Here is a 17,499-nt window from a genome sequence, read left to right on the forward strand (position 1 = left end):
ATCGGTGAATCGGATAGCATGCTTATAGCTTAACTAAAAGGAACCTAAAAAACACAATTTTGTTTATTTGACTTTTTAGTAGGATTTTTCCTAGCCTTTTCATTGCATTTTTCAAAACTCTAAACTTTTGCGTTTTGTGGCTAAGTCATGTTTTTGGTCACTTGGTGCAAGATTCAGAGCCGACTCTTTGAGCTATAACACCAATCTTCGGAACATCAATACTTACGGACCTCACTCACTTCGCAATCACTTCGGGAGTGATCGAACTTGTAGGTTGCTCTGTACGTATGAGTGAACATGCATTTTTTAATTTTACCTAATTTGCCGAAATTTAAATCATAAATATATTGTTTGAAAGTGACGAATGAGCTCTGCTAAATCAAATAAAAACATTTTTATTTTTAGGTACCTTTTCCCCCTTAAAGATACATAAGGATTTATACGCTATTTTAGCGTCTGGAAGATCAAAGTAGTGGGTGAACTAATAATTACGAATTCACGAATTTTCGTTATGTGTTCTCGCCTGCACGGAAATTAATGAAATCAATTGATCTTGAAGTGCACGCACAAACGATGACATTTATCACGTATCCATATATTACGCCAGTGTAGCGTAATCAACACATTCTATGAGCACGTACAAGCTCTGAAGCATAATTTCAATTAAATTTTAATTCTATCCTTCGTTATATCATCGATATCTCTGATTGATTTTACGGTCATGAATCGTTTGCTTCGCAGTGCTATTTAGTTACATCGATACGAGCGTAAAGTTGAATTACAAAAAAAATAAATGAACTCGAGGATAATGACCCAGAGTTAAATGTCTCGAGTGCAGGATAGTTTTCGCCAGTAACAAAAATCTAGGCCGTCCGCAAAGAATTAAGTAAAAGAGGCCACACGAAATTTTCATTAAAGACTTCGGCCACACTAAACGTAGATATACATTCCGTGCGAATTAGCTATTAATTCATGGATGAAGCAAGCGCAGCAGCAGCAGCTGAAGTTCTGATTACAAGATAAAGCTACCAAGCCGACGGCTGCCTCGTGTGTTGTGGGTGTCGTGGCTCGAAGAAAGTGTAAGAGAGATCATTTGCAGTATGTGTCTGCATGTATTTGTGTGCAGGTACGTATGAATGTGCGGTGGCTCGATGGGCCTCAAACGTTCAATTTGCTGATCGATCGATCATCCGCTTGCGAGAGAACATTTCGACTTGGGTTATAAAAGCTCAGCTCTTTTTCGCTCCGGCAACCCTCGCAAACATACTCACACACCCACACACATACATATATGTATACATGCATACTAGTGGTGCAAGTAGCAGGAAATATGTGTGCGAGCACTAGTCGCGTTGGTGGGTATATGGAGTGTCGAGGCGCGAAAGCGTGAAATCGATTTGCTCGTGCGCAAGAGAGCCTTTTTTGCTCTCTCTCTCTCTCCGCATACGAATATATACGTCTATATACATAACAATATTTAATATTAACGCAAGTGCTACCAATATTATTTTTCGATCATTACATTGTTGACGAAGTATCTATAGAATAGAAAATACACTACGTATTTTATATATTTTTAAAAAGCTTCTTGAATTTGAACTTGTATTTTGTAGTTATTATTCAAGTTTTATTCTGTCCCTTGATTCATATTGCTGAAAAGCTATGATAAATCATTCTCAATATTTCAATATCTTTGAATTTTGTAAGACATCACAAGACAAACAGAGAAATAACTGCGGATATTTTTTTTTCGTCGTTCGTGTATATTAATATGAGGTCGAGTCAGCTATCATCATCAAGGTCCACTTTGACATAATAGGCATTCGGCATAATCGAGATTCGAGACCCCTTTTTCTTCATTCTCTCTCAGTCTTTGCCTTTCACAATTTTTCAAAAAGCCAAGAAGTCCATAGTTCTTTCGTCTTTCTCCGCAGCCCGGCTCATCATTTTACGCTTTAAGGAGCTCAGACAACAAAAAAACCATGATATATATAAATATATAAATGTGTACAGCAGGACGAGCGTGGTATAAGAAAAACGTCTTTATTCTCGTAATCAAGCCACGCTGAGTTGATGTACATAAGTTCGAAAGAAAGAGAGGCAAAAAAGGTGCCAAAGCTTTGTGTACGCGCGCGTACGAGTGAGTATTGTAATGCAGAGAGATTGAGAGACATAACATATATAGGGGGAGAGAGTGGGAGCTTTTGAGCACGGCATCGACGTTCTATAACGTGTATATACTCAGGTACATTTAACGAGAGGAAACGAAAGAAAATTAAAAGAAAAAAACGATCCGTGTGAAAACCAAGGGAGATTCGCGTCATTATATTCGCGGGGAATAGTGTATATAGAGAGAGATGGCGGGTGTACCACGCGTATACAACGCTAAATACACGGGGGTACATAATTAAAAACCTTTGAGTTTTTGACGCGCGAGAAATTATTGTTTCTTCGAGGGATAATGAAAGAGGCGCTGTAGTTTCAACGTTTTTCACTCTCCGCAGACGCGCGCGTTATTAACCGCTACCGCAACTCGACGCAGTACGCGCAGCTTGACATAAAAGCGCTGCACATAAACATAATGGCTACACGAGCCCCGCAACATTGTTTGACGTATCGTGAAAGCTCAACTGAGCGAGATAAGCTTTGATTTTTCCATAATTGCGTGTGTTTGTGTTTTCTTTCTCTCAAGATTTCATTTTCCAATTTGTGACTCTCCTTTTCGCGATAAATTAAATGCTGTCATTTTTGCGAGCGCGAATAAAGAAGACTTTTCATTTCTAGCATAAGTCGCTCTGTCGATAAACATTCAAGCCTTTCTTAACTCTCGCAAGCACTAAGAGCTTAATTAAAGTCGCTGCAGTTAGTTATATTCAATTTAGCCCAAAATTATACCGATTCGTTAACTTTTTTCATTACAAACTCGAACTGGTTATTTTTTTCCAAGAAAAATAACGTTTCACTCGTGAAGTATATACACGGATTTAGGATAATGCATGGAAACTTTATATTGCCGCGATGAAAGCTCGACCTTATCCTCCGGCTATATTTAGACTATGCAACACTTGCAACGAGGGGGAAAAAAGGTCAGACTCGAGCTGAGGTGAGACGCGATCGCGCGAAATTCTAATTTCTAGATTTTATTCGTGATCTAACACGCACGCGCTCAACATAAAATAGTCGATTTTTTAATGACTTCATTTTTTCACGTAAAGCCCCTTTGCTCGCGCAAAACGTTCATTATGTTGCTCGGATTAATATATGGCGCACGATCGGCAATTAAGTAGTTATGTATTATGCAGGTCCCCGAGCTTAAATACGCCCTCGCAGATTGGCTTGCTGTATATTTAGAGCGATTTTGCGAGATTTTTTTAGAAAAAATCGTAATAGCTTGCACGTACGGCTTTAATGATATAATGGCGCTGCTGCAAGAATAGTTTTGGGTTCGTATGATGTACATGGAATAGCGATGCATTGTGTGCATAGGTGTATTTTTTGCATGGGAAAATGTCTAAACACAAGGAAAAGTCTTGGCGAAAATTTTCTTCGACCTTAAATTCTCATATTTTTGTATAATGCGATTTTTCCAGCTGACCTTCGGTTGTAATTGGACGCAGGCAATCAGAAATGGTGATTTTGATAAATAGACTTTGGAAATGTATGCACTGATTTTACAAAAATTGTATGAGCCACAATGGTTATCTCCATTTTACGTACTCATTTACACTTACAGTTTGTAAGTTTATTACAGTTTGTAATTTTACTTATTCGAATATATTCTATTCAGAGAGCTTAGTACTGGCTAGTGAATCTTTAGCACTTATACTGAAAGTATTGGTTTACAATACTGTGAGAAATATGCAGTATGTATGAGTAACGTAAGATGCTTTTATTTATATAGAAACGATAGAGATGCCTCAACAGCGAGCGTTTGTATATGCTGTATACATTATATATCTGTACGTGCTCTGTGCGAGTGTGCAGCCAATGTCTGTGGAGCTATGTACTAATAACGGACCGTCTCTCTTGCTGCATTGTTTACTACATATCCATCTTATATGCATCAAACTCGAAACGTCTCTTGCGCATAATGCTCAAAGAGGATATCCTAAGCATATAGATATGGAATATTTCTGCGATAGCTCGCTTGTGCATGAATATAATGTCCATTTCGGTTCGATGCTGTGGCTGGCTGCTGCTGTTGCATCGTGAAAGCTGCGTATGTAGGAGCGACTCTATAGTAGGGCATCCGTAATCGGCTCTACAGCCTCTATACATACTCACATGCACGAGGCTTTGAGCGCAGCATACAAAGCGCGTGTGTAGGCTATGCGGATTAAATGCTTGGATTATCATTTCCTCTTTTATGAAATCAGAGCCAAGGATATTACTTGCTCTTGAGCCTCCGTCATACTGTCATTAGTGGGCCTTTCTTCGTTTTTTTTTGTTGTTTCTTTTTTGCTCGCTCTGATGATGGCACCGAAAAATGCTTGATTAGGTGGTTCGCTACAGTTAATTATTCAGAGACTATTTGCGAGAGTTCAAAGAGTTAATTTGGATTTATATGCTTCCTCGTTCTTTCCCAAGTAAAATTTCAACTTCCAAAGTCTCTTCGACGAAATACTGTAACGCGAGCGCTTTTCAAGACCATCCCTTTGTCCTTTTTGCCCGAATAATTCGAATCGTTAAAACTAGTTAAATCGAATTCAGCCAAGCCTCCTACCTCCTGCGAAGCCCGTGTCAAATATAATTATGCTCTTCGTTTTGCAATGGAATAATAACAATTCGGCATATTCATTGATATTCATTGAGATTTTAATATTTGGAATCGATCCAAACCGCAATTTAGACGGTTGTATGTGCGAGAGTAAGTGTGTAATATAGTTCAACAAGTGCTGCAAGAAATTTATAACACTTTACACGCACATACAACTGCGCTTGGTTTTTCTTACTTTGATTAATATATAAGATCCATTTGTCGAAAGTCACGGTTGCTGCAGAGGATTTACGGACACACGTTTGTACATGAATATTGTGTATGTGAAGCACGTTAAACATCATCCCACGATCAGTCAAGCTTTGTGCCCGAGCGTGTGGCGATGATGGCGATGATGATGTAATCCAGCTCACACCATCAAATGTTAATTTTCCTCGGTTGCAGTTGCGCGAGAAAATCATAATCCGACGTTTTTTTCCTCCTTTATATGTACGATCCTCGTAATTGCGCGATGTCTGCCGCCTTACTGGGTGCTTCGTTTTTTTCTTGCCTCGTCTCAGCTTTAAAGTTAAAAAATATCTCTTTGAGGCCAAGTTATTTTTGCAAGTTTAAGGAACTAAATAGCTTTATGAAACCGCCCAAATCTTTTCCCACGCAAGAGGCATCCATCGACAGGCATAACCAGACCTCATCCATTTGTGCTCTATGCGCGTGTGTATACGTGGCCGCACACACACACACACACACACACACACACACACACACACACACACACACACACAAATATACGTGCATATAATCTCGAATAACACGGCTATTCGGCACGCGCATCGTTCACCATTGCCGCGCGAGCAGCGGGAGAAAGTATTATATCCTAGTTACCTGTGTGCACGCGTGCCGTACCTTGAGCTGGAGATGAAGTACAAAACTCAAACTCTCGAGCAATTGATGTGAATTACTGTTACTACCGCGTAGATCGCGCGCGAGCGCAGTTATATTTATGGCTCTCAGCTTCTGTACTTTTTTCCCATTCGATATTTTTTTTCGTCGATGAATCGTTTTTTTCTTTATTTACCTAATGATAAGTTAATGATCTCTTGAGATTGATGTTATAGAAATACAAAGGAGAAGCCTCAGCTATAAGATAAAGTAAAAATATTTAATATGAAACCCCAAAGAACAGAGCTTAGAAAGACTAACTCCGGTTCTTTTATAACAAATTATGATATCTGATTTGAATTTTTCTTCAAACGTGATGATGAAAAATCTTGAAAGGTTACTAGACTCCCAAAAATTATTGTAATGTATCATGAACAAGTCATAGACCTTTTTTTCGTCTAAGCCACATTTTTCCTATCAAAACACTCAATATTATATTTAAAGTTTTCCCAGCGATTTTCCCGGGTAAAGCAGAAAATTTCGGAAAATCTGACCTCACCATCGGAAAGCTGAGGCGATTTCCCATCAAAATCATGGGTTAGTTTTTTTCTCTAGGTGCATTTTAGTACTTTTACAGCGATTCACAAATTTAGTGATTTGACTTAATACTGCCGCGCCGCGCGGCACTGGGAGAGTTGACGTGAAATACCACATATAAGATAATGCATAGCAGAAGAGAAATGATGATGCATTATCGACAAAACCGCGAGCAGTAGCACATTTTCGACGGTTTATAACACACTTTGATGGAGTTCTATCTGAGTATTTTTATTTTTAAGGAAGAATTGCGGAAAAAATCAATTAATCAATTCATTATTTTACTTAATTTTTCTTAATTCGCTGATTTGACGCACATTTGTTGCTCCCCGATTAACATAGTGATTAAGCTTTATGTTAATTCAGGTATATTGACAAAGAAAACCAATGAAAAGTATGAATAATGGTATTGAGGAAGCTATTCTTGAAGATGATCAAGCAGCTCTTATAAATTGTGTAACGATGGGTCATACATGAGGAACAGAAGGAATGTGTATATTATCACGAACAGGAAAATGCTCAACGCGTAAAACGTTTTCGTTAAAGAGCGGCCTCTACATATTATAGGAGCGCGAGTCGTGCTCCCGACGTTAAGACTCTCATAAAGTTGTCTTGCCACTGCTACAGGCCTATGATTTGGCGAATTTTCTTCGACTGATGCGTGTATCATGGAGCAGCACCCGGAATAAGTCGATATGGCTGCTCACGCCTGCTCCCCTTCTATATGTATATACCTGGTGCATTTTTAACGCCTTGTCGCGTGCGCAGGAAGAATTACTCTCTCTCTCTCTCTTTCCATTTTATCTCTCTCTATCTCTATCTCTATTCTCTCTTTCTCTCTCTTGCTTACTCTTACTCTTACTTCATTGACTTAGATTACCAAATTGCCATCTGTTGTTTCTCTGTAGAAGTGCAATAAAGACCGCAGTACCGAGAGCTCACGCGGGAGCGAGAGAGAAAGAGAGATGGGGGGAGGGGGGAAATCTCATGTCGATGCGATAATACACGGGAATTACGTGCTTAGTTCGGCGTGTGCGAGTGCAGCAGGCCGGACGTTTTTATACCTGCAACTAACTGCTGTGCCTAGCTGTATTATACACTCGAGTGCTGCTGCTACTACTACTACTACTACCGTGTACATTAAGAACACGCGTCTACCGTACTGTATTCGTGTGTGGGCATGTATAAACGTTGCTTATTTTGCCGCACTCGTGCGCGCTTCGCTTTTTTCTGCTTTTGTTCCATCAGATTTATTAATGCACATTTCGCCCCTCCAGGATTCCGTGCGACTGCAAGCCACAAATATGAAAATTAAATTAATAAACATTCAAGCTCTTCTAGGATTTAGTTGTAAATTTTTCATTTTATTCAAATCGTACAAAAATATTTTATAAAAAATACACTCTCCTGCTACTGCCGCTGCTGTTGCCACTGTTTTTTTTCTTTTTTCTTTTTTCCGTTAAAACTTACACGTTATTCTAAAATCCCATTTTCCCGATAAGCTCGATGAAAAAAAAGCATTTACTCTTGAAATCGTTCGTACACAATATAAATATTCCACGCGCAATTTTTCCCGACTGTGGAGAATTATGAATCCTTTTCAAGTCGGAAAGATTTTCGTGGAATTGCAATCACACGTCTGCGAGCAAATGTGAACGAAAATCCATTAGCACATCATCATTGTCATGGTCAAGTAGAAAGTTATACACACTGGAGTTTATCTAGACACATACACATATTATATATATGAGAATGATGCATTATCGTGCGGTTAAAAAACATGATGCACTCGCGCAGACTCTCAGGCACACTCACGCACATATCAGGCGCACTCGATTGAAGAAAGTAATCTATTGTAGAATCTTGTATGGTACACAGGTGAAGGAGTTCGTTTTTAAAAGGCAAACCACTAGGCAAATTCAATGTCACTACGGGAACAGTATATACATGCGCGCGCGATATATATGTACCGTTAATTCCGTTTCAGCTCAATGACGTAAGTGCGATGCCAAGGCTCGAAAAGAAATGATCATCAGCAAATGGAATTACTCGCGATATGGTAAAATTGCTATTTTCAGCAGAGAGAGTCAATCATCACGTCTTACAAAGATATACACAGGCATTCGTACTCAGGCACAAACAACGCAGAGAGGCAAACACGCTCGCAACGTCACACCTATAGTAGTGGCAATACTACGTATATAGACTCGATTGAGCAGACTGGCCATGTATATATAATATATACACACGTACGCGTATATGTATATATGCAAAGTATAGTTAGTTAGGATAGATATATGTATGAGCTGAGTTGAGCTTGGCAGGACGTCGTTGTACGAGAGGGCTCGAGGCTCATTTCCTGCGGTAGGGCACGCCGTAGGTCGACTGCGGCGCCGAGGGCGGCGGAGGAGGCACTGCGTCCGCGTAGCTGCTCGTGTCCAGGGAGTTGCCCCCGTTGTATCCCGATTGGTAATTGTTGTAGCCGGAATTATAATTGTTGTACGCTCCTTGATTACCTGCAAAAGACCGTTGGAGATCATCCTGCTCTTTTGTCCACGTATTATATATGCAAGCTTGTGTATATCTTAGATATGTGCGTGAGTAATCATGAGCGTTTTGCTTACCGGCGTTGTTATATCCCGAGTCGATGTTGTTGCTCGGCGGATTGTAGTCGTATCCTCCGTTGCTGCCCTGCTGCTGATTATAGTTGTATTTGTTGTTGTTATTGTAGTTGTTATTGTTGTTGTAGTTGTTGGCGTTGAGATCGTATCCTTGATTAGCTCCTCGGCCGTATCCCTGCTCGGGGTACTGGGCGACTCCTTCGTACCTGACGTCGGCGTGGAATCCGGTGCGCCAGTCGGCCGTGTAGGTGACGATCTGGGTGCGACCGTCGGGCAGCTGAACTCGGTACTCGCCCCGCACGGTCTCACCGTCGCTCGTTTCTTTGCGTCCAAAGTCGTTGCCGGACTGGGCGTCCTTCACCGCGTACCCGAACTCGTACGATTTTGGCTGTAAAGCAACACAATGATCAAAGTTCAACCCATACAACGATGACTGTGACGAAGTACTTCGTGATGAGCTAATAAAAGTTATTATTTGAAACTAAGCCGTAGGTTGGAAGAGTGTATTATATATTATTGTGTGGATGAGTTTGGAGCACGGGCTCGTCATCGTCCTCGTCGCGCGAGCTGATACGGAAAAAAGAAAAATAGACTCTGGGTGCACTGGGCCGCGTGAGCTATCAATCATCGGTGGCCATAAATTTAAAGCACAGATTAGCATGCATATTCGTTCGTAGGAGTACCTATACATATCTGTGTGCGAGAGTATATGGGTATACTTGTATGTAGTTCGCTTCTATTTCGTGAAGTCAATCTAGTACATGTGCGGTTGTATAAACACACAGAGAGGCTGGCGTCGTTGAGCCGAGGAGGTAATTACTCTCTCGCTCTGAGCCTTTGCAAAGAAAAAGGAGCAGTGTGCATTCGGCTTTTAAACCTTTACAGCTCGCAACTAGCGATGACGTAGCCTTGGCAAATTTCAACCGCCTCCTCTCGCGCAACAAGATCTCTCTCTCTCTCTCTCTCTCTCTCGCTCGCTCGCTCACTAGCAAGAAAAGGAACAAAAAGTCTCTCGACGCAAAGTCCGCTTTTGTGCCTATGCGATTTACCTTTTTGTCTCTCAATTTTTTTACGAGTACATGTGGGTGTGTGTGTATTCTATGAGGACGTCGGCGCTGATGATCGATCGCGTGCATCCTATGAGCTCTATTTCGCCACCGAGAGTCCATAATATAATGTATACGCGCAGGCCACCCTCGGCTATGTATAAACACACGATTACATTGTCATTAAAGGTGTATATGAATAAAAGTGCTGATTCGTGACTCGAAAATATTCATCTTCGTGTGGCACGCGCCGCGGCACGAGTAAAGTCATCCCTCACTTTGGGCTCATGGGCTCTGACGTAAGCGCGCAGCTGCACGTATTATATTTGTAAGACACCGAGCTATTGTAATATACGATGCACATTTACTCGCTAGACTTTCCTCGATCTTTATGTCCCACTAAAATATCAAATCAATTCTGTTTTTTGATTTATATTGTCCGCACATTGAGAACCGAGAGATGAAATATATTAAAGTTGCCAGAGTATATCGTTGAGTATATCGGGTGAGCGTAAAAAAGAAGATCGAGCAAGAAACGCGAAAGAAAAAGAGAATTACAAAATAATCAAGCGATAGAGTGAGAGAGAAAGGGAGGTATAACAGCTCTGATCAGAGATGAGTAGATAACCGTCTGTTTGCCCATAAGTACGGTCCGTTTTATTCGCATTTGACGATGTATATAACGAACAAGGAAAAAGATAGATATACATTGGAGCAGCAGCAGTGCTAGCAACCGTAGCTTGGGCTGACGCCAATTCACATACATCGAGAGATCTATATATATTTCGTGCTCCTGATTCTAGGCAGACCCTTTTTTTTCTTTTTGTTACTTCCTGGCGTTTCCACTGCTTCTTCATTAAAAGTTCGAGAGAGAGAAAGATCGACTCGGCCCATACACCGATAGTAATTGAAATTGTTTGTTCATACATCGAACCTTTAATACATTTCCGATTTTTCCCTGGCTGCAATACCGGCTGCGTTGCAATAATTAAGTAAAAAAAGTCTGCTCTTCGCATATCGCGAAATATATATTATTATTACGTGCGACGCATACATGCATGCGTCGCGCGAGGGAATTCCCATCAACGAGATATAAAACGCAACAAGAGAAGGTGCTCAGTCTGGGGCACGAGGCGCAACAATATAAGCGTATGTTTTCATCTAAATTCGGTAAACAATGCGCCGCGCGTCGCAGTTCAGCGCGCAGTGTGCTGCTCGTGCGGCGGGAATATGGGTTAAGTGACGATGAGGCTTGTGCCGTCGTGAGTACTCGTGTTCGCTTCAGCGCCCGTCCATGGATGTGTGCTGTGCGTCTGTGTATGTGTAACAAGTCGCGAAAAGCGTGAAAAACTCATGCCACAAATGGCCGATTCCCATCGTATAATACCCATGGCAATCTGCGCTACACGTGTATACTTTATACGTTATATATACGCGAGAGAGAGAGAGCACGCGCAAAACGAATGTTAATGACTCGCGCCTCTGCGATCGAGTTGCTTGCTCAACAGGACTATATGTGCGACTCTTTCGACATATCTTCGCAACTCCTTTCTCTCTCTCACGCGCGCGCATATACAGCCCGAAAATGTACATCGTGCGCTCTTAGAATCCTACCCACGCATAAATCCGAAAGAATTTTGGTCCTTTTCGCTGCCAAATAATTTACTTTTGTAATATACGCAAGCACTCGCAGCTTCCATAATTCTATTTGGTTTTGAGTAACCGATCAGCGATATAACTTTCTTCACTATTCGCGTATAATGTACCAACGTTTGTTTACAGCCGAGTATAATACGTTCGTAGAAATTGAGTTGTACGCAATGCTATTTACTCGTTTGTAAAGTTTTGCACGTGAACTCTACACACGTACAATACATATTCAATTGCTTGATGTTTTAGCGTATATACGAACTTTTGTGCAACATTATTGTCTATCAAAAATAACTACGGCAAACATGAGTGAGTAAACAAAATTTTATTTTCCGTTAATATTCGCGCACCATCTTCTTTTTTTCATGCGTTCGCGTTTACCGAGAATTAAATCAAGAGCAAGAGCGAACAAAGAGGCAACAATGCGCATTAAAGCATCAAGGACGCATGGGGCAAAAAAAACGCGTGCGTGTATGGAAGTCATTCCGCCGGATGCAGAGCACAAAACGCACAACGGGCCGAGGTGTGCGAGCTTGCGATGCTTGCGCGCCACGACGACGACGACTCGATTGTTCGTAGCCCCGCTCGTTATGAGCGCACAAACACACGCGGCGCAAGACTCGGCGCTTGCTGAATGCGCGGCTGAATGTGCTATATACGTACAAGCAAATCAACAAATGCCTCGAAACTTGGAAGGAACTTTTGCTAATTCTCATGGCGTCGCGCAGCCCCTAGAGCAAAGCACTTATTTAGGCGAGAAACCCATAATTTTCTTAACGAACAACCGTGAAAGTAAGCTCCCTTTTTTCTCTCGCGCCTCTTTTTTTTTCTACCCCGGCGCAGCTGATGCTTTCGCGAGTACGTGCAGCGACGATCATCTCGACGACGCTGGGAAATAATTACTCTTTTGCAAGTTACGTACGTATGCCGAGCCGCACAACACATGTGCCTCGAGTCGACTTTTATTTCTCATTTTCCCGCTTAAAAAAATCTCGTTAAGCCACCCAATCAATGCCAATTTAGGCCCTTATCCAGCTCCGCAACGTCATTATAACGTAGCAAAAGGAACAAACCTGACTGTCGATGTAATCTTGATGCTCGTCGTGTCCGCTGCCTCCGTGGCCGCCACCTCCGTGACCGCCGCCATGACCTTCGTCCCCGAGGGGCACCCCGTAGCTGTTAGTCAGCGAAGCTTGCGACTGTCCGTATCCCGCGTTGCCGCCGCCTAAGCTCGGAGGCCCGTAGGAATTGCTCGGTGTCACCGCTGGTACGCCGTACTGACTGCTCAAGATCGGGGGCTCGGCCAATGACAAGCCGCACATCAGGCCAAACGTCACTATGACCTGCGCAAAATCAGACGTGCATGATTGTTCATCGAATATGTATGCAGATTTAACGCCGATCATCGCGCTCCAGGCAATCCGTCACTGTGCGTATTCAGAGTCGCGCTCTAACTTCTCCTCCTTCTATAACCAAGGACGATGATATTCGATCGATTCTCGGGCGGTCGAATAATTTACGATCGTTATAAGTACAGATAAAAAACAAAATGAAACCGGAGCTTTTTGCGCCCAGCTGCATATTTATTTATTATATACATTTTTGTTAAAATAAAATGATGATTTATGCAGTTTATGTTCACTTTTATGGGTGTAAATGTAAGCCCGGTTTCACAATTCGAGGCCTATGGCTTCATCATTTCAGCCATATTGTGTCGGTAATAACACGATCCACAAACTACGGATATATTCTATATTCCATCGCGCGGCAAGAATGTAATAAAAACATCGGAGCCCGCGCAGAGATGGCACTCATTTATTTATTTATTTTCATTTTTTTTTGCAACACCTCGCACGAAAAATTTATGCAACTTTATCACGCATTCAAATTAGCCTTATTGAGTATCGATTAAATAAACATTGACGCTGCAGAAGCGCGCGCGCGACTTACATCGACAAATATGCACCATATTTCAAAATGCATAGTGCACTTCACATCTCTCGCGCAATACTTTCGAAGCGTAGAGCAAATAATAATATAACGCGCAGCCGTTACGAGAGCAAATATAGCATCGAGATCTATCGAATTGCTTTCAGACATTAGCATTCGCGTGCATAATATTACAATACGCATCGATTCGTTCGGGCTATATAATTCATATCTTCTTCAAACTCATTCGATATTACGCCACTCGAGGCTCTCTCTCTCTTGAAAGAGCAAAAAAAGGCGATATCGTCAATAGGATACAGCTGCTGTATAGAGTGCGCGAAGCGAGCTAATTAGAAAATAAATTGCTCGCTACGTAGCGGCAAATAATGTTTATTATACGTGGCATGCAGCTCGAGATATGCATTCGTTGCAATACAGGCCCGTGTAACGTGTCACACGCGTCTGCTTTCACGATTGTACGTATGTGTGACTGCTGAGCTTATATACATTATATTTGTATCGTTATAATATATAATATTCTATGCGAAGAAATCCTCCCGCTCTCGAGATTGGGATGCGAACGCGTAACCCTGTGTGCTGAATAGAACTTAATATCCCGCGCGATTCGCTAGGCGGAAACGTCGTTGTTTGCCGTGCGTGCGATATGCTCCTTTATGAATCAAGCATTTATAGCTTTTTTCCAATTCAACCGGCTGCGTGATCTCCGCAACGCATCTGATCGCTGCGCCGGAGTATCACGCGAAAAAAGTGCATCATCTTTCACCGGTGCTATATGTAATTCGCCTGGTTTTTGTTACGATTCGTTGTGTTACACATGTATAACGCGCGCGAGCTCGTTGCGCAACCTCGCAGCGATTTACTTTTCATTCTTGTACGAGCGAATTGCTTCTTTTCTCTGTCTCCCGTTCAGAGGCGAGCGATACACACGCGCATAACTAGCCATACTCGCGCTTACGATCGAGACACTGGTAATTACGGATCGCGCGCTATACAGCTATTTAATCGCTGCAAAGACACGGAGATAAAATCGATTATTTGCCATTGAATCGCGCCGCTGTCTCTGTTTGCTCTACAATATTATATTTTCTATTTCCGATGATTCTCGTGTTTCTTTATTGCGCGCGGCCAGATCGCGTTGCTGTTTAACTCCCTCCGCGCGTACAATACAGCTTGTTTATATATACGTAAAGATTAGCCAGCAGCGGCGGTAATTACTCATTTTTTTTTATCGGGCAAAGAAAAGCAATTGGCTGTTTCGGAGCCGCGGCCAAATCCGAAAAGTTAAGCCATCGCATCTATAAAATGTATGAATTCAGTCAACTATATAACGATGAGATTAAACGTGCACGCTGCTGCACTCGTATCCTACGCGCGCATGCATATACATACATATACATGCATATCGGGGGGCATTCATGCACGCGCGTGTATATAGGTACTCGCAGCTATAGAGTGGAGCTCGCTCGCTAGTGGCAGCCCCGACGAATTCGAATCAAAGGCTCCGTTCGACTGAAAACACCTCACTTTCTGACTCTATTCGACTATATGAGCAGGAACAATAAGCCCAGCTCTGGCGCACTGCAATATACACAAGCTCGACCGTACTAATCTACGTGTCACACGTCGCGTCAGCTCAAGAAATTTTACATTTATTTTTTATTCGCCCACGTCAAAATTATTTAATGAATTTATCAATATCAGCCGGGCACTCGATGAAAAATTATTACCGCCCCATGCATGTAGGTCAATTTTCGATAATCCACCTCTCTATATATCTCACTCTCTCTCTCTCTAACGGGGCGCGCTTTAATACACGCGCGTTTATGGGAGCTTGCAAATCCCATTGAACATTAGATCTTGTCTATTTAAATGCACGCCCGTGCGTACGTTTACGAATTTCAATGTGCAATCATTACGCCTGCCTCTCGACTCTGTGATTAAAGACTAGTTTCCATTGAATTTCATATAGTATAGCGACGTAGCAGCGAATTGATTAAAAAAAAAACGGAATAGCTCGTGCGTGCGACGAGAGCATCATTGGTGTCGGTTTATTGGGAAATGAAAAGGAATCGATGCTTTCCGTGTCTTTAAATTCATATTATTTCCGTGCTAGCTCTTTGGCTCTCGGTCTTTCTCTGCATATACAATACAATAGACACAAGAGCAGAAGGATTCCAATGTCTTTCTTTTCCCGATAGACAGACAGACAGACAGAGACAGAAAGAAAGAGCTACAGGCTCGAAAACAGTCCAGCCACGCGGATATTGAAATTCGCGCGCGTGTATGTGTGTGTGTGCTCGCGCTCGGGGAGTACCGACTGACTGTGTACCCATAAGAAAGAAAACAAAAGCTTGAGAGTCATTTTTTTACGAATGCAGTGCGTGCGATAATGAAAAAACAGCTTAAGCTCGAATCTTGGGTACACGTGTTTGTTTGGCCAGCTACTAGATATCTCGCGCAGAACGAAAGCTCATCAAATAGATACGAGCAAAAACGATCAGCCGTGCGCGTCTGTTACACCTTGCATTGCGGATATGAAAGATCCCACAGTAGCCCACGCGGATATTAAGTCGAGACAATAATGAAACCGAATGTTTCGCTCGATCGTACCTGGATATTAAAGTCCGGCAAAGTTTCATCCCAAAGAGAGGGAGAGAAAACTTTTCCGAGTAAGTTTCGAGGAGCAAAGACAAAGCCCGAACAATTTATGCGTATTTAAATATAAAACCCATCTCGAGCTTATGAGTTTCACCAGTATATTTATAAAATATTAAACAGGCCACGCGGCAGTCGATGCGTTGTGAGACATGTTACGATTACGCGCGTGCATTTGCAGGATACGAAACTGAATGCATGAATAGATGGAATTTAGATACTATCCGCACGTGATGCTACAGCCAGTAACGCGTTGCTGTATGCGTGTGTGTATGATACTGGGCCACTACATATCACGTCTGGCAGCGAGAGAAAGCGAGAGATTTAGAAAGATACAGGTAATCCGCCCTATATGCTTGAACATCCCTGACTGGCTCCGACTGGGGCCCTGCCTGCAGCCGCCGGTACGCTCGCAGATTAAGCTGGCATACTCAATGACTTAAGCTTGCTGGCTGTACGAGCTACCCGGCTGCTGCCGCTGCTGCTGCTGCTGCGCCGTATACTCGATCTGCCATTGTGCGCAGCCCCCTGTACTTTATAGCCTGGCCAGCTTTCGTAGTAATTAATTTTGCAATTTCGAATGTAGAATTTACGCCGGAATAATTGAACGCTCGGAAAATTAATTTGTTAATCAACGACACAATCGATGCTGGCCCAAGCAAAGGTGCAGCGTAGCTTTTTGGCACAACTTATACACATTGTACGATACCTTGTCTGATGTACGAACTAGCGATGCTTGATTTAAACGCTGCGATACTTAGCCGACTTTCCGCAGAGGCGAAAAAGCTCGAGACGAATTTCTGATACACACAGTACTCGATGCCAAGATTCTTGATGCTGGACGAATAAAACAGAGCACTCGCGAGAAAAAAAAACTGAACAGCGCGTCGACCACATTATTTCGTTTTTCGAATTTTACCTTTGCTATAGCCTTGTCCATAGCTGCGGACGATTAGATCTCTGCTGAATGTACAAACGGCAGCTGCTGCTGGCGATCTATAATCTGAGATACTACTCGGGGCGAGAGCGAGACTCGACAAGAAGAGAGAGAGAAGAGGAGAAAAAAAAGAGCGAAAAAATCCGTTGAACTGTGCTCTCTGGTCAGGTTGAACTGTTCAAGTGCAGTGATGCCCGAGGCACTGATGTACTAGTCTTATATATGCTCGAGAGTCGCTTTGAGCAGCAGCAGCAGCGGAGGCAAGCAGCAGTCGAGTCGCGGTGTGGTGGTGTGCGCGCTCACTTCCTGTGGTTTCGCATAAGCGCGTATATACCTCCAGCAGCAGCAGCAGCAGGAGAAAGAAAAGTGGAGGAAAGCATACAAATAGATTATTCGCTATCGGATGATCGATCTCTCGTGCTCCTCTCTCAAAGATTATGATGGTAG

The 17,499-nt window shown here is 42.4% G+C and overlaps 1 protein-coding gene across 1 annotated transcript; it reads right to left on the reverse strand.

Moving 5' to 3' along the window:
* Positions 1-8,545: 8,545 nt before the first annotated feature.
* On the reverse strand, positions 8,546-17,120 carry LOC106648125 (pro-resilin-like). The gene is made up of 4 exons (XM_023458323.1): positions 17,035-17,120; positions 12,584-12,853; positions 8,818-9,202; positions 8,546-8,709 (listed from the first exon to the last, which is right to left on the reverse strand). The coding sequence occupies exons 1-4, from the start codon at positions 17,053-17,055 to the stop codon at positions 8,546-8,548; spliced, it is 840 nt and encodes a 279-aa protein (XP_023314091.1). The 5' UTR covers positions 17,056-17,120.
* Positions 17,121-17,499: the final 379 nt, after the last annotated feature.

The sequence above is a fragment of the Trichogramma pretiosum genome, unplaced genomic scaffold (genome assembly GCF_000599845.2).
Source record: "Trichogramma pretiosum strain Unisexual culture from Peru unplaced genomic scaffold, Tpre_2.0 scaffold48, whole genome shotgun sequence".
Taxonomy (NCBI): domain Eukaryota; kingdom Metazoa; phylum Arthropoda; class Insecta; order Hymenoptera; family Trichogrammatidae; genus Trichogramma; species Trichogramma pretiosum.

Coding starts and splice junctions, on each gene's coding strand:
- LOC106648125 (XM_023458323.1), bottom strand. CDS start 17,055: ATGGACAAGGCTATAGCAAAG. Junction 9,203..12,583: donor AAGATTACATCGACAGTCAG/GTTTGTTCCTTT, acceptor GTTGCTTTACAG/CCAAAATCGTACGAGTTCGG. Junction 8,710..8,817: donor CTCGGGATATAACAACGCCG/GTAAGCAAAACG, acceptor GGTCTTTTGCAG/GTAATCAAGGAGCGTACAAC.